Below are 24,711 nucleotides of genomic sequence, written 5' to 3'. Positions count from 1 at the left end.
TATTTCTGCCTAGACTTTGTCCACAGCTTCAGTCTAGTCATAGCCACAGTTCTGCTCTCAACACCGTGCCTGTGTCAGAAAACAATGTGGATTAATCCAGAGAGTGGGAAGGATATAAACTTAAAATTACTTGTGTGTGTTCCCACATGTGTGTGTAGCTGTTTACCCTCAAACTAAAATTAGTTTTTAAATTTTAAGCTGAAACTATTTTTGAAAAGGATTTAAGTAATTGATACTTATATAACTATCTATAAATGTGCTTTTAGTTATAATAGTTTCACACTTTTTTTAAAAGGTGGTTTGTCCTGATTGTAGTGATGAAATTGCTGTGAAAAAAGACAATATTCTTGTTCGATCTTTCAAAGATGGCAAATTGTAAGTATAATTCACTTGGTATGAAAAATATGCTGTTTTTCCAGATTGGGATGGTAAATTATAAATTAGTTATTTCCAATGACCTTATGCTTTTCCTTCTCATCATACACGATGTTTCAGAGTATGGTCATTTTTCATATTATCATTAAGTATAGTAGTCTTATGATATGTCTTTTCTTGTTCATTTGGTCTTTTCTAAACCAGACTCTAAGTGCTGTCTAATTTGTCAGTATTTCCCTGTGTAATAGCTGATGATTTATTGAGGAAAATTCGATATATCTACCACATCTAATACTTGATTGATATTGATATATTTATTGTTTTTGAATGTCTAATTAGGATTTTCTGTCATTTTTAATTATGTCTAAATGGGTTAGTGTTACCCTGTTGTGTAACATTCGACTTCTGCAGTAGGCTGAGGATTAAAATGAATTACTATAAATGTATGTTAAGTATTAAGAAAGTGATCTTTCATGTAGAACTTTTCTGGAACTGAAAAACTATGTGTTTTTTTCTTTCTTGAAGAATTGTGTGACTAGAAAATGCATGTATTTTATATTTTGCCTTATTGGGTGACTATACTTTAAGAGGATCATCATGCTTTAAGATTGGTGTTTGGGTTTTCAAGTTCTGAAATGTGATTTTTAAAAACAGTCTATATGAAACTCAGTTTCACAAAATGGAGATAATCAGAGAAATTTGAACACTGAAATTGAATACTGGTTTGATGATACTAAGAAATCACTGTGAATTTTTAAATGTGTGATAACGATATGGTTATATTTTTAACAGAATTTTCTTTTAAAGCTCCGTAATGAAATATTATAAATTAAGCTATATAATGTCTGGGATTTGCTTCAGAATAATCCAGTTGGGGTGGGAGGAGGTAGGTAGGGGTATAAATGAAACAGTGACTCTGAGTTAATGATTATTGTAGTTGGGTAACGGATATGTGGGAGTTCATTGTACTGTTCTGTCTACTTTTGTATATATTTGAAATTTTTAAATAAAAAGTTCAAAAAAGCAGGCTGAAAAATGTATTTGGAATAGTTTTTAGGCTTTTGTGGGTTGGTTGAGACAAACCAAGTGCAGAAAAGATGAATGATGATTTATTAGTGTAAAATAGGAAATATGTGATGTATATGATAGAATGAACCTCTCCCAGTTGCTTGCATCCAGCCCCTCCTTACGGTTGCTAAGTTCCATGAAAAACCTTAAATTATATGTTAGAAGTTTGCTTGTGAACCTAGAATTCAGTTTAAAAAAAATTTGTTAAAAGAACATTTTACATTATAAAATAGTACATGTTCTTCCAGTCTTAAATTTAGTAATTTCTTGTGCTTATCCTAAGATGATGGCCAATTCTTGCTATTCAACTTATTTTTTATTGGATTGATGCATTCTGCTATCCAGACATTTTAATTTATTATTTTCAGTGTTTCAGTGTTCTTAGTATTGCATTTAGCTAAGTCCTCTGATATTTGAGAATACCTTGTTGTTTATAAAACATCTCTTAAGGTGGGGTCCTTCTGTAGGTGATTACATATTTTAACATCCTGCCTAGCATTTTATTTGGGACTTGCAACCGTGTATGCAATCATTTTCATTGTAAATGTCAGTATTCCCATGTCTTCAGTATCTTTCTGTGGTAGGTAATTGGACTCTTAATTAATCTCTGTTGTATTTTTGTGGGTTTTTTCCTTTAAAATTAAAAAAATAATATAGTACTTCAGTACCAAGAAAGGATGTCCATGAAATTACTAGTGACACTGCACCAAAGCCTGATGCTGTATTAAAACAAGGTAAGGATAATCTTGGAACAAATTATAGTTAATTTAAAAACTAATGGGGAATTCCCTGGCGGTTCCCTGGCGGTCCAGTGGTTAGGACTCTGGAGCTTTCATTGCTGGGGCCTGGGTTTGATCCCTGGTCGGGGAACTAAGATCCTGCAAGTTATGTGGCATGGGCAAAAAAAAAAAAAAGTAAAAAGTATTTCTGAGGATTAAATATTCTTTTGGTCTTAAAATTTTTTTTGTCTTTAAAGTTACATTTGGTTCTATGCTACTTATACTTTTGTAAACCCACGTGCTTTTGTTATCATAGGTATTCTTTTTCTTTATTTTAGCTTATAATTGGGACAATAGTCTAAAAATGGGAAAGAACAATATCATCACCTGTTACTGTAGTCTGGCTTTTGCCTAGTAAATAAAATATTAGTTCCTGCGGATGGTAGAAACAGGGATCAAAGTAATTTTGATTTGGCATTTCTCATAACCGTAGTTATATTTTATTAAGGAATACGTGATAATTGCATCTCTTACTTGATTTTTAGCATTGTAAATAGCTGTTTATTTTTTCTTTGCCCATGTTCACTGAGTCGAATGATATGCTATGTAGACTGGTTAAAAATCATCAAGAATTTATGGTTTAGAATTTATTTCCATGTATTATAAAGTGAGAATAACTGTCTAGCTAATTTTAGTTTAAGGTAATTGTTAATATAATTTTAATTCAGGCTTAATGAAAAATGTAGAGGACATATTTATAGTATATTTTAAGGTATTGTGTGTTATTACAATGACTCTGTGCCTGGTATATAATACTGTTTAATAATCTTTTTTTTGATAAAACAATTAAAGATTTACCTATCTTAAAGTATTTTTTATTAGACACTCTTAATTTTCATTTAAAAGAAGAAAACTGCCCCTTTTGTCTTTGTGTGAACCTAAGTCACCTTCAAATGGCAGCAGTTTTGGGCTTCCCTGGTGGCGCAGTGGTTGAGAGTCTGCCTGCCGAGGCAGGGGACACGGGTTCGTGCCCCGGTCCAGGAAGATCCCACATGCCACAGAGCGGCTGGGCCCGTGAGCCATGGCCGCTGAGCCTGCGTGTCCGGAGCCTGTGTCCGCAATGGGAGAGGCCACAGCAGTGAGAGGCCTGCGTACCGCAAAAAAAAAAAAAAATGGTAGCAGTTTTGCCATCTATAAAATGGGTGCCTAATGCCTAAGACTGTTAAGATTAAATGAGTTGCTGCATGGAAAAGCAGTTAGCATAGCGCCTGGCTCATAGCAAACACTTCATAAATGTCAGTGGTGGCAGCACAATAGTTTTTTATTTCTTTATCCTATTAGTATTTTTAGACAAATCAGTTTTCTTAATTTCTCCAGTTGATATAGTTTATGGTCTCTTTCCAGCCTTTGATCAGGCACTTGAGTTTCACAAAAGTAGAACTATTCCTGCTAACTGGAAGACTGAGTTGAAAGAAGATAGTTCTAGCAGTGAAGCAGAGGAAGAAGAGGAGGAGGAAGATGATGAAAAAGCAAAGGAGGACAACAGCAGTGAAGAGGAGGTGAGTAAACATAGTTGATGCCTTTTCAAATGAAGGACACATGTTTCCTTGGTGAGTTGGGATTTGGCTAAAGTCATTAATCACTTAAATATTTTTAACATTAGAAGTATTTCATAATACAGTTGTACTTGTGATATTCATCATAATCAAGTAGTTTGCTTGCTTACCTTAAAACAGAAATATGGTCTTGTGAAATTAAAAATATTAAGTATAGTTAGTAACCTCAAAAATATTTCTTAATCTTCAGTCCATAATGTATGTGTCAAATCAATATGTTGTACACCTGAAATTAATATAATATTGTATGTCATCTATACTTCAATTAAAAAAATAAAAAGGGAAAAAGTTTCTTAATCTTGCTGTGCTTTTTGTTTATCAGATGGTTAAGGAAATCCCTACCTAATATAGGAAAACTCTACTTTCATATGCGTTTTACCATCATGTAGACAGCTGTCACCTCATAGTATGTTTACATCTGCATATTTTATTAAAATACCTAGTAAAATATAAAATATGTCTTCCATCTAGTATTAAAGGAATAAATAGCAAAAAAAGTAAAGATTAATATCTCTTTAATTCAGAGAATCTTATATGACTTTATCTAATACAATTGGGTAGATAGTTCTAATTAGATCATAAATAAGACATCTGTCAATTTATATGGATCAAGGAGCTAAATTTATATTTTATTGTAGCTGTTACTTTAGGTCTAGCAATGACAAGTACCGGGAAAAGATGCTCATAATATTACTAGTGACATTGCACCACTGTGCTTTTTAATGGTTTCTTGGACAACTTTATCAAAGTTATTGGGGTAATGGTGCAGATAGTGAAGCTGCAATACGTGACCATGAAGTGAATTGTATTTAATGTTTTTAGGAAACAAAGATAAGTTAATATGTAATATTTTAGGTAAGTTATAAAATTTTGCCATTTAACTGTAGTAAGCAACTGGTAATGAAATAGGATTGTCTTAGAGTTTATGTTTTATAATATAGTGATCTATGACAGTGTGTAGTGTAAAAGTTTTGCAGGCTTCAGTCTCCTTCCCCACTGCCTTCTATTTAAAATGCTCAGAGCCATCAGTTCCTTGCTTAAAACCTCTGCAGTTGCTTCTTATCACTCTGAAAGTCAAGCTTCACTTTTAGAACCTCCCTTTGTAGTCCCACCCCTGCCTTTTTTTGTATCACTTCTCTTGGTATACCCTCCTACTTTTTGGGGGGCGGGGAGGGGGGGTTGCTGCATGGTGCATCTTGCGGGATCTTAGTTCCCTGATCAGGGATTGAACCCAGGCCACAGAAGTGAATGTGCTGAGTCCTAACCACTGGACCGCCAGGGAACTAACTCCCTACCCTTTACTTATGAACATTATGTTGCAGCAACATCAAATTACATACCTCGTTTCTACTCACCTCTGCACAAACCAATACCTCTGCCTACAGTGCCCTCCCCCCGTCAGCCTGACACAGTCCTGTTCGGTTTTTTAAATCCTACTGACATGTCCCCTCTGTAAAGGGAAACCCTCTGAGAACTATCACCTTCCTCACCTTAGGAAAAGTTAATCACTCGATTTGCTAATCTAAACTACTACTATTCCTTGTAGAAATTTTTGCCTACATATATACATGTACATACATATGTACATATATTTATTTTTCTATTTGTTTTCTCTCCTACTAATCTGTAAGCTCCTCAGTGGTAGGGACTCTGTCTTACTTGTAGTCTGTCTGTCATAGTGTGTAACATGTAACAGATGATCAGTAAGTATTAGTTACCAAAACTTCTGTGTCTTAGATTTATGTTTTACAAATGTTTTTATAAAAGCAGATCTGGTTTCCAGTTTAAACTTTTTTTTTAAGTTAAATACAAACTTCACTTAAATTTTGTTGCAACAGGAATACATTTGACAGTTTAAGTCAAATATTGTACCTTGGGGGCATTTAAGATAATATCTAGAAAACAGATTTCCATAGACTTATATGTGACTACCTTACCACAATCCAGTGTATGTGGACCATGTTTAAGTTGAGAAATACAGATTCATCCTGAGCAAACTAATAATTGTCATTGATTCTTTTCTTCCCAATTAGCAAGCACAATAGTTTATCAACATGAGTTTTTGTTGTTTTAACTTCCTTCCTTTTTTCTGCTAGCTTATAAAATAAAGAGGCAAATCTCACTCAAACAGTGGCTTTAGCCTCATGATTTTTAAAATTCAAATGATTTATTTAGACTACCAGTTGAAAAGTATGCTCCTGACTTTTACTATTAGTAGTACATTTGTTTCAGCCAGAGTAACTGTAAAGCCTAGGTGTATATTTTGAATCACTTCCTCTGCAGTTACTCCTGATCATGTTCTGTAATGGCAGGTGCCATCGCTTTTTTCTCTTTTATTTGACTCAGCACCTTGCATAGTGCCTACACTTACCGGTGCTCATTAAATATTGTTGAATGGCTTGATAGTCACTGAACTGATGAGTTCCTCCATCTCACCTACTACCCTGCTCCTTGCAGGTTGCTTCAGGACCAGCTCCCTACTGCCACAGCCCCTGGCCACAGCAGCAAGAAGCTAGTCCCTCCCTTGTAATTGATAAATCGGGGAACTATTTTATTACTTGAAGATTTCCCTAAGTCTGAATCTTCAGGTATTGTAGATCAAGTTTGTTCCCCACTTTACTGATTTTATAAGCTCGAAGCACTATACAGTGGGGCCATATATAATGAAGGATAATTATAGTCGCAGTTAATGGGACCCACACTTGTTCAGTTCTTTGAGGAGCAATAATAGAGTTAGTTTTGATGGTAAACCCTGACCCAGTTTAATATAAGTGAGAGTAGGTCTTCTTGAGCCTATGACCTAGTCCTATGAAGGACTAGATCTCTGATCTGGTAAAAAGTTCATGAATCATTTTGCTGGTCTCATTTCTTATATGAGCATTTACATTTGGAACTGTCACTATTGAGATAATCTTTTAGGACATATTTCTCTGTAAAGCATGAAATGTCTAGGCTTTCTGGTTTTGAATAGCTTAGTGTTAAGAAATAATTTTAATTTGGTAAAAAGCCTTTGAAATATTCCAGTATTAGTCTTTGCTGTTGGTAGGAAATCTACTTGTGTTAGTAAAATGCTTAACTGAGGAAAATAATATTCTATTCTTCTGTGACTAAAATTAGGAAGAAATAGAACCATTTCCAGAGGAAAGGGAGAACTTTCTTCAACAGTTGTACAAATTTATGGAAGATAGAGGTGAGTGTTGTTTCTTTTATTCATCATTAATGTAGGTATCAGATAATTAATATCTTAAAATAAGAATTCTGTTTATTAAGCTGCATGTCACTGGTAATCATGGCTATCTGTTTGATTTCCAATCACCAGCATCCTAGCACGGTGTCTGTCACATAGGAAGTGGAATGTGGAATTTGACAGTATTTTGATGGATATTATGGCCATGGACCCATAAATTACTGTATTCTGTCCCCCCACCCATTTATGGGACCACCCCCCCGCCAAAGAACTCTTACACTAGGAAACAGTAGCAGAATGGGTATCAGAGTACCATTTTATTTGAGCCTACATACATGCCTGTAGAAAAGCCTCTTCTCTAAAATCACTGTTTGCTATTTCCTGCATGTGTATGTGTTTGTGTATGTGAGTGAGTGAGAGAGAGAGAGCGAGCGAGCATACATTCTAAGATGGGCCTTATAAGTCTTCTTATAACCCAGCCACATAGAACTAAGAACAGAATTAAACCATCCATAGAGAAAGGTGACCAAGTATCAAGGTGAGCCTGGGCTTAACTTATCAAATCTGCTTTTGTGGTTTAAGAAATATGAGCATTGGGGGAAAGAGGAATGGGTACCTAACAATAACTTTTAATTTGCAATGATGACCTAGTCCACCAATAACTATGGATGGCCCTGTTACTCTCTTGCTTATCTGCTGTTCAGAGTATAGTTTCTCCTTTCTTGGGAAGTTGCTAGAAAAGGAGTGGTGAGAGGCAGAAAGCTTTCTAGCTTGAGGAGAAGGACAAAATGAATGAATAATACTTGAAAGTGCTACTGTGCTCTGTGAATTAATGTTTTTTTAATCCAGTTTTGTATTGTTGATGAGTAAAAGCTGACTTGGTCTTCTTTTTGCTCTCATAAATCATAGTGGCTAATACAATGTGGGTATCTTTTTATTCTTCAATATAAAATGTCCTTGATTCCTATATTATTTATTTGTATGAATGGAGGCTTGGCCTATGAAGGCAGGCTATTTCTTAAGCTTTTATGTGTAAGGTAAATAAAAAAGTGAAGAAAATGAATAAAATCTAATACTAGAAAAGAGTGAAAAATGTGATTATGCCAGTCGTATGTTTTTTGGAAAGGGCAGTAAGTTGTGTATCTCTATCCTGTTGTTTTCTCTACCACATCCTAACAGTTTGATAGTTTTAGTGTCCTTCTGCATTTTCACATGTTAGAATAAACAACACTATAGCTTTATTCTAGAATTATTCTTTAGAATAGTAGAAAATTAGTAAAATACAAAGGAAGTATCATAAAGATAACTCTCATTGTGACGCAGTTGCCCATCAATTATCTCAACACTTTTTTCAGTTCTACCAAACCTTGTTACCCTGATTTTTAAAAATTTTTGTTGGTATTTTATTTTGCTTCATTTAGTATTTATTCTTTTGCTCATCAGGGGAATGAAAGTTGAATGAAATCATATAAATAAGGTTTCAAACATATGATATAGGAAAAAAATTTTTAATGAAATGGGTTTAAGTAGTAGGTATCATGTTTTTGATTAACAAGGGATTTTTTTTCTCATATATACACACTTTGCACTATGTATAGTTGGGGTAATGTTTGAATCTTTTCAGAGTTTAAGTTAAAAATGTAGCATGGTTCTAATAGATTTCGTGTTTCCTTTAATAGGCACACCCATTAACAAGCGACCTGTACTTGGATATCGAAATTTGAATCTCTTTAAGTTATTCAGACTTGTACACAAACTTGGAGGATTTGATAATGTAAGTATTACGATCAAAAGTGAAACATGTTTTTCATACATGTTTTCTCATCTAAAAATTATCTAAAATTGTTTATTAATAAAAACCTAAGAATAAAAGGAAAAGAAAATGGAGGGTACAAGTTAGAAACAGCTAGCTTCCTCAGTCCAAATTTAAATTTAATTAAAAATTTTCAAAAATGAGCTTTCTGATTTACTGTTAAATTTGTCAAACTTTCATAAACTACCTGAGTTATAAAACAGCCATATTAGTGGAAATTCTTTCTTTCTCTGTCTCTTTTCCATTAGACTATAAGGTCATTGAGAGCAGGGATCTGTCTTAATATTCTTTATATCCTTAATCTCTATCACTGTGCCTTATATATGTAGAAAACATATTATTTGCATATATATGCAGAAGATCTTCGTTGAACTGAAGAAATTATCTTAAGGTTGCCGTGATGTATGGTGCCCATCCAGTTACAACTCTTCTGGAGGAAAAAAAAGTATTCTGCATTACTAAGATTCATAAAATTGCTTTGATTTATTAGCTTATATATTTTATGGGAAATCATACATCATTAAAACTTTTTATCTCTGTCTTTTCATTAAGATTTTGATTTAGGAATGTGGATGTTTTCTTATTTATTATATATAGCAGGGTTTCTTTAAAAGTCAAATGGGGACTGCTTGGCAGTCCAGTGGTTAAGACTCCGTGCTTCCATTGCAGGGGGCGCGGGTTCGATCCCTGGTTGGGGAAGTGGGATCCTGCATGCTGTGCTACGTGGCCAAAAAAAAAAAAAAGTCAGATGGCCTAGTATTTCAACATTTGTAATTCTGAGATTTGTCAGAATACCAAAACTTAACTTGAAAACGTTGTTGTAAACCAGATTTTTGATTTAGAATTTATCAAGATTGATATTTTTCATTCCTTGAGACTGGAACCAAGAAATATAGGAATATTCGTGTGTATACACACACACACACACACACACACACACACACATATTATTTATCAAACTTTTATCGCATTCCCACCTTTTAATTTGGGAGTTTTCATTTCACTTTGTCTGTTAGATTGAAAGTGGAGCTGTTTGGAAACAAGTCTACCAAGATCTTGGAATCCCTGTCTTAAATTCAGCGGCAGGATACAATGTTAAATGTGCTTATAAAAAGTAAGTAGGTGTACTTGATATAGCTATATTCAATATTTTACCTAGAAAGCAGGATGGAATTTACCATATAACTGAGGCTAGTAATTTCTTCTAAGAAGAAATCAAGAAAGTTTTACTAGAGTAATCACTCTATAATAGCGTTTTCTAGAGTGTATTCCATGAATACTAGATCTGTGAGAGTGTCTGTGAAGAAAGTTTTTGTGGCCAAGTAAATTTGGAAAGTATGTGTAGAAGTTAAAATGCCAAAGTTTTTTGTTTTTTTTTTAATGCCAAAGTTTTAAAGTCAAATAAACCCAGGTTCGAGTCCTGGTTCTGCCGGTTATTTGCTTTTTGTGCCCTTGGACCATTTATTTGTTCTCTCAAGCCTCGATTTCCTCTTTTTTTAAAATGAGATGATACTATTCGCCTCATAGGATTACTCTGATGAGTTAATGAAATTTTACATGCACTCAGAGGTCCAGTGCCTGGCATATAAGAAGTGCTCAACAAATAGATGCTATTACTAATTCTTCTAATAGCTACTGTTGTTACAATTACTACATTTAAGAGGATGACTGTCTTTTCACTTTTAGCATCTTTTTTTAATGAATTTATTTTTCTTTGAAAAATGTTTCTGTTTGAGTAAAAAAGATTGGGAAGAACTAAACTAGAATAAATTTGAATATTAACATAGCTCAATATCTGAGCACTTAAACAGGAGAAATGAACACATGTTTTAAGAACTACAACTCTACAATAACATTTCAAAATGTTTTCCCAAATGTAACATCTTTTCATATTTCCAGATACTTATATGGTTTTGAGGAGTACTGTAGGTCGGCCAATATTGAATTTCAGATGGCATTGCCAGAGAAAGTTGTTAACAAGCCTTGTAAGGAGTGTGAAAATGTAAAAGAAATAAAAGTTAAGGAAGAAAATGAACCAGAAATCAAAGAAATAAAGATTGAAGAGGAGGAGAATGTAATACCGAAAGAAGAAAAGCCTACTGAAGAGGGTACTGAAAGAAAGGAAAATATTCAGCCCTCTCTGGTAAATAGGATACTGTTGATAGTCCTTTGCCTTCTTTGGTGCGTTTTCTACATCCTCTGTAAAGATTACATAGTTAATTTATTATATAATTTTATACTTTATTGTTCATGCACTTTCCTCATTAAGTGCTATTTTTGTGTTTAAAATAGCTGTTAGCTATTTTTGCCTAGTGTTTTAGGAGTTTCTTAAAATAACTTTCTCAATGTTAGTATTCGTTGGTACCTCCTTTTGCTAACAATTAGATAATGGAATGAGGTTGACAATTTTTACTTTTGTTGGTATAGTTCCTCTGATCTTTTTCTAGGGAAGTAAAAAGAATTTATCAGAATCTATACCTACACAGTCTGATCAGGAAAAAGAGGTTAATGTGAAAAAAACAGAAGAAAATGAAAATCTGGAAGATAAAGATGGTGAGACAACTGGGGTAGATGAATCCCTCAGCATAAAGGTAGAAGCTGAAGAAGAAAAAGCAAAATCTGGGTAAGAAATTTGTTTTTGGTTAAGATGCATTTTGGCTGAATGAATTCTTATAATTTGCTCTTTGTATGTGTGTGTGTATGTATGAATCTAAATTTGACAAAATAAATGAGTGATTTAAATTTGCATTTATTATGTAAATAGTATTTGCCTCCTTCAGAGACCCTACTAATGCAAATTTGTAGCAAAAGATCATATTTTTGATCCATTATTCTTGCTCTCATCATGGAAATTTATGAAATTTTGAGCTAGAGAAAAGCACTTCTTACTGCCTTAACCTCTGCCGGATAACCAGATAATATAAATTTGGGAAGATGGCCTTCTCCAGTGTTTTGTAGATGGTATGTTGGCTCTAGATTTTGAGAATTGTAACCATTTTTTAAGCAAAAAATAAGAATGGAAAAGTGCTAGTAATTAGTTTTTAAAAAGCCAGAATTGTTATGTTGTGTTTTATGTGATAGTAGCATTTACTTGTTTTGGTCAGTTTGGGATAATGAATTATTTAGCAATGTAATCTCTGTACTGACAGTGGACCCCTGGATTTTATAGGTGATCTTTGGCATCTGATTTTGTGTCTGAGGTTTATAAAACCTAAATATTCCCATTGTTAGTGGTTCTTTTAAATAAGTACAACCAAATATTTTTTTGATCGTTTTCGTATTTTTCTGAAATTTGGCCACAGCATGCAGACAAGCAGGGAAGAGGAAAAACCATGCTTAGATGAATATAGTAAAAGGTGTTTATTATACTTTGTAATATGTATATCTGTGTGTACAAATGTGTATTTCAAGTACTCCTTACTGATATTGGAAATTATTTCAACTATTAAGAAACTTAGTAAGTATTCAGCTCTTTGCCTAAAATCTCTGCTCATTTTAGTGTTCTTCTGAAATTTTGGCCACAACATGCAAATATACATGAAAAAACGAAACAAAACTGGGTTTAGATGAATATAGTATAAGTGTTTGTTCATTTTACGTGGCTATATTTCCGTGTGTGTTAAATGTATATTTGAAGTACTCTTGCTGCTACTTGGAGACTGTTTTAACTATTAAGAAATTTCGTAAGGATTCAGCTTTTTGCTGAATTTTTAAATACGTAGACATTTCCAGAGCATCTACTGTGTGGAAAGCCCTGTGATTAGCCTGTATTTTCTCTTTGTTACTAATAGTTATCTTAAATTTTCAAGGTGGTACTTCAGCTTCTTTTATGGTATAAACTATATTTTGCAGATTTTTAAAAATCTTTCAACTATATGGCCTTTTTATTTACCACAGATATTTATAAATGTATCATACAACAAACTGAAATTTTCCTGTTGTGACTGCTTTAGAAGCGTTATGGGTTCTTTAGAAGCTTTACCGGTTAGAAATGTCCAAAACTGATCTCTGAATTTTATTAGATAAGTGCAATAGAAACTTTTATAATTATAAAGAATTAATGTATAAGTATCTTTCTAGTATATAAACTTTCTCTAAGTAATTAGCTGCTACCGAGAACTTTCAGTGTCCTTCCCTCGTAGTCCAGGTGTGGGGGAGTAAATCATTTCATTTATGTAAAATGTCTGGTTCAGCGCCTGGCCCATAATAGGTACTAATAAACCAAAGTAGTTTTTTTGTTTTTAATTTGTTCCATTGTAAATAAGGAATATGACATCAAACTTGGGAAATTTGATATTTCTTTGTGAGTTCGGATGAAAAGTTCCTGGTCGATACATTTGGTTTCCCAAACTGTAGTTCTCTAAAAGCTAACTAATGGGGCGTGCATGCGTGTGTTTGTGTGTATGTATGTGTGTGTAATATATACATCAACTTAATTTTTTTAACCTGTGTACTGGCTGTGTTTTATACTTTGAAAGGCTCTCTTTCTTGGCATTCTGTGTTCTGTTTAGTTTAGTGCATTTACCTCTGATTTTGCCACTAAGAGGAGGAGGAGGAGAGTATTTGCTTTGGCTGATAACCAGTAATTGTGTTGTTTGCTTCTCTATAATTCAGTGTATTAGTTGAGTGATTCCTGTTTGCTTTGCATCTGAGGTTGACATTAAATGAGAATTTTTAATTTTTGACTGCTTTTTAAAATTAATACGGAATATTAGGTTTTTATTCCAGATTAAATAAAGGATTGTCCTGGCTACCACTTTAAGTCAGATTGTGCTTGCTATCATTGGCATTTACCAGTTGTGCTCAGTGCATTATATAATGTAAGATACAGTTTAGAGTTAGTTTCCGTTTTAAAAATTTTAGACTTTTTATCTCTCATATATTTTTTATCTCTTTTATGATGATTCTGAGGTGCATGATAAATCTCTGGTACATAATCAATCTCTGTTGTAGCCACCAGAATACACTTCCTTTTCTCCCTGATGTGCAGGGATATACTTTTATGATTTAAACAAGTAGTGTTCTTTCAATAAAAAGTCTTAACTGTTTTAATTTTATATGTGTATACTACATATATAGTATATATAAATCATTTACTTAAAGTTGTTAATAATAGTTTATCATCCGTAACACCCTTTCTGATAATTTCTCAGATATTTTAGCCTTACTAATAAGTTTTTCTTCATTATAGAAATGTTAATATATTTTCAGTAACAGAGTTCATATTTTTTATCTCAGATTACAGCTAGATTCATTTAATTTTTTAAGTACCTATTTATTTGACTGTAAATGAGTCTTTAAACTAGGATTAATTCTTAAGAATCTTTGTAGACTTTGTGATGTATTTCAGAGAAAATTGGCTCGTTTGGTACTTTAGCATATAAGAATATAAAACTAAAGTTATCAGTGGAGGAAGACATTTTATATAAATATTAATAGCCATTAACTTTTAAAGCTTAATTACTTAAGTTGTCTTGTGGTTCTGTTTTATGACATTTATTCATTTGTCAGCTGTAAAGTGATGGATTATTTTTGAGAGAAAACTGTTGTAATAAGTATAGACATATTGCAGAGCAAATTAAAACTAAATATAGTCCAGAGTTTCCTATTGAAATTTATTTTTTTTTGGTAAATCTAGTGCCTGGAAGGATTTATGATGTAAGATTTTCTCCAATTTGTTGAATACAGATTTGTGGCTAATATAAAATGAATATGAATGCTTAGCTTTAGAAGGTGCATGGTATTGAAAAGACCAGAATGGTTTGCATTGCTGCTTCTAGAATGCAAATGACTTTTAGTTTCATATTATTTGGAATTGGCCTCTCATATACCTATTTCTTCAGAACTTTAAAGTTGAGAGAATTGGTAGAAGAGGACTTGCAGTAAATATGTGTTAAAGAGAGCAGAAATTGTGTTGAAGTTTAGAGGAATAGAAAGAAAAAACCTGATGGGATAGTAACATGAAGTTAGTAGGATATTCCTGTGAAAGGTAAAGTAATATTTCATTTAGTATAACTTTTGAAAATTTAGTTGGAATTATTTTAAAGTTATTAAGACTAGCCATTTGGCTAGTAAAAAGTTTTGTTTAAACATCCTGAGGTTGGAAATATTTGAATGAAAAATAATTTTTAGTCAGAAAATGGCTATAAGGTGTGATGATTTTTGTTTTTGTCAACTGAGATGTAAAACACTTTTACAATAAAACATGAGAAAAATGTTACATTCGACCTTACTAGTTTCTTGCTATTCAACACAACTTCTATTCTTCTGGCTGTTGGACATTTTCTTTTAATGCACTACTTTTCCGTTTTCATTTTCTCTGAATGTATCTTTCTGTAACCATCCATGGTCATCCTGCACAGTTTTAGTTTTTCATATTAAATTGAAACTCAGAGAATATCATACACTTGGAACCTGCTGTTCCCGGAACAATCACAGCCACGATTTTTATCATTTTATGTGGTTTGGAACTGAAAAGCTTATGAAGTGTCTTTTATTAACTGCAATTTTTTAAACCTTTCAAGAGATGAAACGAATAAAGAGGAAGATGAAGATGATGAAGAAGCAGAAGAGGAGGAGGAGGAGGAGGAAGAGGAGGAAGAGGAGGACGACAACAGTGCGGAAGAGGAGTTTGAGTGCTATCCACCAGGCATGAAAGTCCAAGTGCGGTATGGACGAGGGAAAAATCAAAAAATGTATGAAGCTAGTATTAAAGATTCTGATGTCGAAGGTGGAGAGGTCCTTTACTTGGTGCATTACTGCGGATGGAATGTGAGGTAACTTGAGTTTTAGCTAGTGATTACTACCTAAAAACACTTGTAAAATAATTTCCTATTTTAATATTTAACGAATTACAGATTTATTAGTATTCTAATTGAGGGCACAGTATACCACACAAAAAACATGTAGTTTTGGCAAGTAAGTGCCTCGCTCAGTGACTTCCTACTTGTTGGTTTCAGTAGTTCAAAGGTATCCTTAGTGTCTGGAAAACTGAAGTCTATGTAGCTGATTTTTATGTTATGCATGTAGATTAATAGAGGCAACATTATTAGTGAAATGATAGAAAAATTTCTTTAAAAGGTAAAAGGGCTTTGAGCTTCTTGACGTCTACAAGCCAGTTATCAGGCTTCTTGCTCTCTTGCATTTTCAGCCAACTTGCTGCAGTAACCTCTTCTTTGTAATCTTGTTTCTTTCCTTTAGTAGGCAGGGATTTTAAAGTTGTGATTTCTTAGGAAGCTTTAGCTATTTCAAGAAAGCCTTATCTCCTCATTAACAGCTCTTGCGTTACAGCCTTGTTCACAAGCCTCCGAAATTAATTTTTATGTTTGAAACAGTATCGTTGAAGTGTTATGAGCAAGTCTGCTTGACTGAAATAGAGTGCACGATCCGACTGCTACTCACCTAGGGAACTGAAAGGCGAGACTGAATTTTCTTCTTGTACAAGTTTGCTTTGGTTTATCCAAAGAAATTTTGTTTGAATTTTATCCAAAGTTGGCAAGCCAGTTTTGGGATCTGAGCATTTTGATATCTTTTAAGAAAAACCTTGTTTATTTTGGAATGTTTGATATATTTGAAGTAGCCTGTGATAGAGTTGTAGCCCTTGAAAAGGTAACCATCGAAGTTTTCAGCGGTAGTTTCACGGTGTACCTAGTGTCTTCTTCAAGGAGGAATACAGTTCTCATACTTTATATTTAAATTGTATTCTGTGGTTTGGGAAGTTTTTAAGAAAACATCATTGCAAATTCTGTTTCTTAAAAAAAGTACACTCTCTCTTTCTTAAAAGTACAATTTGTGTTGTCCTTCTGCAGCAATAGGAAGCTCTATCTAGAAGCATGATCTTCTGATTACCTTTCTTAATTTGAGAGAAGTGCAATTCTGATCCATTCTGAAGCTTAAGTCATAAGGAAATGTTTAGCAGTTTTGTTTGGGACTTTTTCTTTATTATTTCTACGAAGAAGGTTAACAAAGTTTTGGATTTTAAGAATGCCTATCATCAGTATTGTCCTGCTGAAATATAAGCTTTCCAGAAACCTCTTTCAACATCGTGTGTAATTTATCCTTTTGGCTGTTGGTTCTTGCGCTGCCCCTGTGGTGCATGATTTTCCTCACCTGAAGGGCTGACTATTAATGATCATGTTCAAAGGAAGACACTCGAGATCTCAGATAGAGCTGTTATCAGAATATTTTCCTGTTTTTGATGTTTAATCATTTTGATTTTACTAAATGATCTTATTAAATATAAATGTAGAGGGAGTTCCACTTTGGCGTAGGATGTAAATGTAAATGTTGAACATGTTAGTTTAAAGTTAGGAAGGAAAAATTGAATCAGCAAAAATTAATAATTACTGAGTAATGCCCACAAGATAGATAATCTGAGCTGCATCATCTTTTACCTCTTTTTTTCAGTTCTTTTCTTCTGGTTATTTTGCTAGTTTATGTAATGAGGCAGTTTTCTTCGTGGCCTTTATAAAGTGCTTTAAATTCTGTGACAAATGGATAGAATTTAGGCCTTCTCAAATTTCACTGTAATGAGGGCTTGATTATTTTCTGTTAATTATCTCATTAAACAGAAGGGGCTTAGTAGATATAAGAATTGAGACATTCATAAAATTATTCTGCAATTAAGCTGCAACTTTGTTTTGTTAAGAAAAGATTTACTAAAGGAAAGTGTAATCCTGTCCTAGGAGCACTTGGATTTTAGAGGGTAAAAAGAATGTTCAGTTACTTGAGCTTTGAAATTGATACGGGGTTGGGTAGGGTAAGGAAGGATTTTAAATTGAGGCATTCAAGTTTTTAATAATATAGAAAAGAAAAACAAGACCTAGTTCAACAAGACATGCTTGTGTTAACGAGAAGGATGCCATCTACTTCTGACGACTCACACGTTTGTATGGTATGAACGTTCAAAAGAAGAAAACTTACCGTCTTGATGAAGACCTGTAGGGTGGATCTCTACAGACTCCAGCATCATAGAGAAAACAATTGTCCTTCAGTAGATGAAGCAGTTAATTTTCTTGTAGTCAACATAACAGTATTCCTATTTCTCTCTGGATTAATAACCAAAGAGTCTGTCTTATTGATGAATAAGCAATAATTATGATTTTTGCTCCTCCTTCATGTCTGAAGCTAATCTAGTGAGGACCTCAGCAAATCCTCATCAGCTCTACAACTGTTTTCCTATTATTTTGGGGATCTTCAGCTTGATCTCTGAATTTACACTTGAGATGTGCAATTAGAAATGAAGATATATGCATGAAGTTTCATAAAAATAGTTTTATCTTTATTGGCAGTTGTTTATTACAACAGCATATTGGAAATTTTGTATGGAGATGTTTGAGTTTTGTTTGATCTGAAACATTTTCCATCAAGCAGGTTTTTCTTAAAGAAAATAATATCTTTCTTAGAAAAATACTGTTTTTCTTGTAATTTCTACATTTTTCCTTTTTTTCTAAAGTGCTGTCTAAACCTTTACATTAATTTTCATTTATACCCTTATTTCACAACTGAAAATCTTAATTTTTTTGTTACACAAGATAGCATTTGGGCCAATTTTTTTTTACTTACTACAATGGGAAAAAAAGACATTTTTACATACTTACATTACATTTATGGGAAATAGCCAGAATTCTGGATCCTAAACCACATAATGACTTATAAATGGTACAGTATTGTTACAGAATTTTTCAGATATGGTGGCCATATGTAAAATGATTGTCCAGTGCTATAGCATTTACTAGTTCACCACATGCTTTTTTACAGAATTTTTAAAAACTCATCTAAAAGTAGCATTCAATATAAAAAAATGAGAAAGTACATAAAAGAAAGGATCACTACTAATACTGTTGTGTGTTCTCTTTTAGTCTTTTAAAAAATATATCTCCATACATTTAAAAATTATAGTCATACTTCAATAATTTTTAATCATAGGCTCTCTGTTATATTTGTTTTAATTTCTCTTAGTGATGTTAATATTTTATAAATGTTTTTAGTATCATTAGCTAATTGATCCTTTTCACTCTCAAGCTTCTAGGTCATGCCATAAAACATGAGATTGACGTTTGAAAATGAAGTTACTTTGAAATTCACTGGCCATAAACTTGAGTGTGTTGGATTTATCCTTGTTCAGTAACAGCTATCCTTGTTCAGTAAAACAACCAAGTGTGTTGGAACTATCTAGGCTACTTGGCATGGGATTTAAAATACATCAATATTTTATTATGTATTGATGCTGATTTATTTTTCTCTATTCATTTCTACTTTGGCTTTCCATAATCAAGGAGTTGGGAGTTTGATTAGAGAACTTTTTTTAATATTGAAGATTCCCAACTGCATTAAATGACACCCTTAAGTAAAAGAAAAAGAAAAGAGACACTAAAATTTCAACTGTAAAGCTCTTAAATAACTAACAACAGTTAGTTCTAGTCCATGTTACAAGTTATAGAAAACTGAAAGTAAGATGAATTATACTTAAGTATATTATATGAAGTGAAAATGAATTTCATTTTAAAAATACCTTATTTTTCTAAGCAAATTGGCTCCTCCTTGGAGGGAGTGGGTGGAGTGGGAACTAGTAAAAAGCTTTCACAAACAAATGGGTTTCATCCCATTTTTTGTGAACATTCAGCTGCTTTTTATCAAATATCTTCCTTTATTTGGCAAACATAAGTTCAACAGCTATAAGCCAGATACTGTGCTTGGCACTAAAGGTACAAAGAAATAGTCCCTAGCAAGGAATTCATTGTCCAGGTGAGGGGAGAGCCTCTCCAGCATGTACAGCCCCCGTCTCCCCCCTGCCCTCATCCTCTCCTTATGTTGCTCGCATTCTTCAGTCATTTGTTAGAATCTTTTTTTTTTTTAAACCCCCATGTTCTTCTGTTGCTCTTGTGTTGTTGCTTTGTAGTACCTGCTTGACAAAACCCCAAGAAGGCTGATGAAATCTAACACTCCTACTACTCCCTGCCTGCACCTGTGCAGCTGATCCTGTCTGGAGGAAAACAAACCACCACAATGAGTGGTCTTATTTTAAATTCGTGACTGTGAACCTCAAGTGGGCACTATATGTCCTCCTTCCATGCCCTTTCTACTTTCTCAGACTATTTCATTTTTTTGAGAGTAATTTTTAATTATTACAGTTTTTATTGGTATAATTAACATGCAGTATTATATTAGTTTCAGGTATGCAACATAATGATTTGATATTTGTATGTATTGCAGAAGGATCACCACAATAAATCTAATTAACATCCATCACCATACATAGTTAAGAAACAATTTTTTTCATACAGTTTCTTATCTCCTCAAATCCCCAGGAACTCTTCCCCCATCCTCACTTTCAGCTGGTGACCTCATTGAAAAATTGAAATAAGAGAATTTCTACAGAATTCCACTACATCACCTTCTTACCTACATCTGCTGCCATGTTTTCTGCCTTCTCATCTTTAGCCTTAGGGTGAACAAGCATGCTACTATCTAAAACCCATCTTCCAACTACCATACCTTCTTGCCTAAATCAGAGATATGGTCCCAGAAATTCTCCCCTTTTTTCTCATTTTCTCACTCTGTTCTAAACCGTTCCCATCCACATATAGACCTACAGTTATTCCTCTCATCTCATTTGAGCTTCCCCCTGCTTTCCCTACTGTGCTGTTTCTTTGCTCCACTTCCATCCAGCAAAAACAATTAGAGTTATTTACACTTGTTATCCAGTTTGTCTCCTGTTCTCTTTGTGTAAACCCAACCCAGTAAGGCTTTCGCCTCCACCACGCCTCCAGAACGGGGTCACCAGGGACCCCATCTAGCCGAATTCCATCCCTTATTTCTTGACCTCTTGTTACTTGCCTTACCTTAGTGCCTGAGCCAGCTGACCACTCCTTTTGTGGTACTTTTCACGTGGGTTCCGGCTGCTGCAGCTGCAGCTACTTTTCTGGTTTATTTTCCTTTTCTACTTTTCCCAAATTGAAAACCACCCCTCGGTCATTCTGTCATTTCTTATCTTTATGTGTTTTCTCCCTTCTAATTGTTCCCTTCTTTTATTCTTCTGGTATCCATTTTAACTTATTTTACATTCTGTTCCTGATTTTCCAGTCCTGATTTGAGTCACTTTTTCTGATATTGAATTTTTCTGAATTATTTTTTGGAGCCAAAGGGATTTGACCTCCTAGAATATAACTTCCATGTAGGACTGTGGGTAAATTTTTTTCTATTGTTTTAAGCTTTTTGTATTGGGACCACATTACTTTACATTACGGAAGTGCATTTAATTTTGAAACATGAAAAAAAAACCCTCAGTTTTCATATTCATTCCATTAATATCCCTTACCACATCTAGAATGTTCTGTACATGCCTGGCATATGGTAACTATTAAACGAATATTGAACTAGATTGGACCTTCTGGCAACAAAATGGATGTAGAGCAGAAATTAAAATCTAAAAAAGGGGACTTGTATATAAAAGTGATACCTATGGAATATAGAGACAAGTGGGGAATTGGGACAGATGTGGCTTAGTTTTCTCACTGGAACCTCTTCTGTATCATTTTACATATGGTAACTCTTTGCTTAACTTTTTGAGGAACAAACTGTTTTTCACAGAGGCTACACCATTTTACATTCTTACCAGCATTGTATTAGGGTTCCAATTTCTCCATATCCTTGCCAACACTTGTCATTTTCTGTTTTTAAAAAAGTGTTTATTTATAGCTAATCTACTGGGTATCTCATTGTTGTTTTGATTTGCATTTCCTTAATAACTAGTGATGTTGAACATCTTTTCATGTACTTAATTTTATATGATCATTTGTATATCTTTTTTGGGGAAATGTCTATTCACGCCCTTTGCCCATTTTTGAATTGGTTGTTTTTTGTTGTTGTTAAAGAGTTGTAGGAGTTCTTCATATATTCTGTATACTAATCCCTTATCAGAGATGTCATTTGCAAATACTTTCTCCCATTCTGTGAACCCACAGAATTGTCCTTTCACCCTTAATAGTGTCTTTTTAATTGTGATAAAGTCCAATTTATCTATTTTTTCTTTGTTGCTCATGCTTTTTGTGTTGTATCCTAGAAAACATTGCCAAATCCAGTGTTATGAAAATTTCCCCATTTTCTTATAAGAATGTTATAGTTTTAACTCTAATGTTTAGAGTTTTGGTCCATCTTGAGTTAATTTTTATATATGATTATGGTAGTCAGTTTTTTAAATGACCTCTTTGGGTAATATACAGAGCCCAACTCCTAATTAGCAGCCAAAATGGGATTGAGAGTAAGAGACTTGAATGAATCTGATTGGAAGTGCTCATGTCCTGTGACCTTTCTTCCAGTCCCTGTCTCCTTTTGTTCCTTTGAAGAATTTTATGTCACTTTCTCAGCTTAATTTCCCTGTTCCTTCCCTGCCATACTTACATTGTACATGCCTTTGGACTTAGGAATATTGATAAGAGTACAAAGTTTTTCTACTCGTATGCTTTGAAATAATTATTCTGGTAATGATAGAAAGGAAAGCAAGGTACTCTATCTAGGAAGTTGTCTGCTTTATTTTTATAGTTGAAAGTTAAAGAACTATAAATGAAGGCCATTTGACAATGGTTTCCAAGGAAATATCTGTCAGCCTGTTTTAAGGGGAGAAAGGGAACATTGCCCATATCTCTTTCACAAAGTCTTCCTATTATCTTTGCACACTCCTGCTCCTCCTGTGTGCCATTCTTCTTTTCTTGATACCTCACTGTCATCTCCAAACTCTTGTCTCCATAAACCCTTATGTCACAGTCTCCTAGCCTATTTACTTCTGTTTATGCTATAAAGCATTAAAATTAAAAACTACTAGGGAAGTCAAAGGACTGTATGTTACTGCTCATGTGAAAAATTCTTTTACAGCACACAAATGCTTTGTATCAGACAGTCCTACATGTAGAGAAATTTAAACGAAAGCTTATAAGCAATGAACAAGGGGAACATAAAAATGAATTTCGGGGGCTTCCCTGGTGGCACAGTGGTTGAGAGTCTGCCTGCCGATGCAGGGGACGCGGGTTCGTGCCCTGGTCCGGGAAGATCCTACATGCCGCGGAGCGGCTGGGCCCGTGAGCCATGGCCGCTGAGCCTGTGCTCCGCAACGGGAGAGGCCACAACAGTGAGAGGCCCGTGTACCGCAAAAAAAAAATATATATATATATATATATATATATATAATTTTACTTAAAAAATGACTTTTGAGTTGGTTAGTTTTTCAGTGCAAGTGAAAATAAAAATTTCATTTGTGAAGAAGATTAATAAACTCATATATTTTTGCACTCAAATGGCCTCTCTCTCTTTCCTTCTTCCTTTTTTTCCTTTCTCTCTCTCTTGTTCTCTCTCTGCGTGTTTACTTAACTGGGCCTGTTCCATTTAGTATTTTTTGTAGATTGACAGGTACATTTAATGTAAAGCATTAACTTGGACCTATTCCATTTCATAGTTTTGTAGATTGGCAAGTTACATCAGTATGTTTGTCTAAATGTGCACAAACAGACTAATCCCCTAAGCTTATCAAATATTAATAAAACAAACTTTGGGGATACTTTTAGAAGTCAGTATCTGCATCACAAAATACAATGATTGCCAGAGTTGTTAACCATTTGCAGTGGTCTTTATAAGCCTGTTACAATGCTCTGTGATGTGTTCTTAACATTATATATTGATACTACCTCTGCCTGAAGACCTACACCTTTGTTTCATTTTACAAAGTTAAATTCTCTAGGAAAACAGATCTATATAATTACAGTACGTTTCTCTTGGGCTATTTGTGTCAAATCTTTAATATGATGATGCTATAATATTCATGTTTTTATCATCCTACTATTATATTCTTTATTACAATGAACACCATTCCTGTTTCTTTGATGTGGATTGAACAGTGTTGTATGGAGTGGAAATATGAAATGTTAATAGCATGCTTAGAATTTTATTTTTGCAATAATATGATGCTTTTATCTTTGTTTTATCCTAAGTACACGACTAAAGGCGCTAACCTGTAGTCAGTAGGTCTCTCTAAATTTTGCTTTAGATATTCTCTCACATTAAAAATAAATACGTAAATTGAGATTATTATAGAAAATTCATAAAGTAGGTAAATATTGATTAAACTGCTTATAAAGTTTATAATTGATAATAACTAGTGCTGCTCTTCATCGTGACTTGGTCTTTTTTTCTATTACAATATCATATTTCTTCCCTCCTATTTTCTTACTCAATTAAGGGGGAAAGAATTCCTTTCCATGCTAAAGAGGGCCTAAATTTCCACTTTAGATGTGAGGTTTTTAAAAGCTAAGTTAGTTTTATGACATATATTGAGTTTTTTGCCTATAGATAGGCAGGATATAAAATACATATTGTTCAGCAATTATGAAATGAGTCTCTCCATTACAGAAAACGACATACAAATGATGTTAATATTTCACTTATATTAACGGTTAGTTATTAGATTTTATCTTTTATAATCTGTATGCATATTTTAAATAATGAGTTTTTAAGTATTTTGTCAGTTCAGTTTTGTTGTTGAAATTATTTGTACGGTATCCTTATTCTGCATGTAATTATTCTGTGGGTTTATATTAATACATGGCTGATGATATTTCTTTGAAAGTGGTTTAGTTAGGTTTAAGCAGAACCAAAATCTGAACTGATGTGGGCACAGTAACCATTTTGGTATCTTATGTCTGGTTGACTAATGTTCTTTTCCATTTTTATTGTTGCTAAATGATTTCTTAGATGATTTGCCAACAGATCCAAAAAAAAGTCAAAACGTTTTCTTTTTAGAACTCTGTTTTTCTCTGGTGAGAGCAAGTATGCTATGGTCTCTGAATGGTTCCTTTTAGCTTTGTATAAATATTTTAATTCGACACATTAAAATTTCAAATATTTATGTAGCTCCTTTGTTTGAATGGTTCAGAGGTTTGTATT

At 33.6% G+C, this 24,711-nt stretch overlaps 1 protein-coding gene across 7 annotated transcripts in view; it reads left to right on the top strand.

The window, feature by feature from the left end:
* ARID4B (AT-rich interaction domain 4B) overlaps positions 1-24,711 on the top strand; it is a 127,046-nt gene that overhangs the window by 75,845 nt on the left and 26,490 nt on the right. For 4 of the 7 annotated variants that reach the window (XR_003430197.1, XM_027093990.1, XM_027093989.1 and 1 more), the window contains exons 9-17: positions 296-375; positions 2,101-2,177; positions 3,567-3,721; positions 6,896-6,968; positions 8,645-8,739; positions 9,795-9,892; positions 10,678-10,921; positions 11,226-11,401; positions 15,303-15,554. Coding sequence is in view for 6 of the 7 variants with exons in the window: in XM_027093990.1 (XP_026949791.1) it covers positions 296-375; positions 2,101-2,177; positions 3,567-3,721; positions 6,896-6,968; positions 8,645-8,739; positions 9,795-9,892; positions 10,678-10,921; positions 11,226-11,401; positions 15,303-15,554 (1,250 nt within the window). In the remaining variant the exon portion in view is untranslated. The remainder of the gene's footprint in view (positions 1-295; positions 376-2,100; positions 2,178-3,566; positions 3,722-6,895; positions 6,969-8,644; positions 8,740-9,794; positions 9,893-10,677; positions 10,922-11,225; positions 11,402-15,302; positions 15,555-24,711) is intronic. The other 3 variants (XM_027093993.1, XM_027093992.1, XM_027093991.1) reach the window with 2 other exon arrangements.

The sequence above is a fragment of the Aethalodelphis obliquidens genome, unplaced genomic scaffold, assembly GCF_003676395.1.
Source record: "Aethalodelphis obliquidens isolate GAN/ISIS:26980383/991018 unplaced genomic scaffold, ASM367639v1 scaffold87, whole genome shotgun sequence".
In the NCBI taxonomy this organism is placed as follows: domain Eukaryota; kingdom Metazoa; phylum Chordata; class Mammalia; order Artiodactyla; family Delphinidae; genus Aethalodelphis; species Aethalodelphis obliquidens.
The sequence above is the reverse complement of the archived record's forward strand: the minus strand, read 5'-3'. Positions and strand labels throughout refer to the sequence as shown.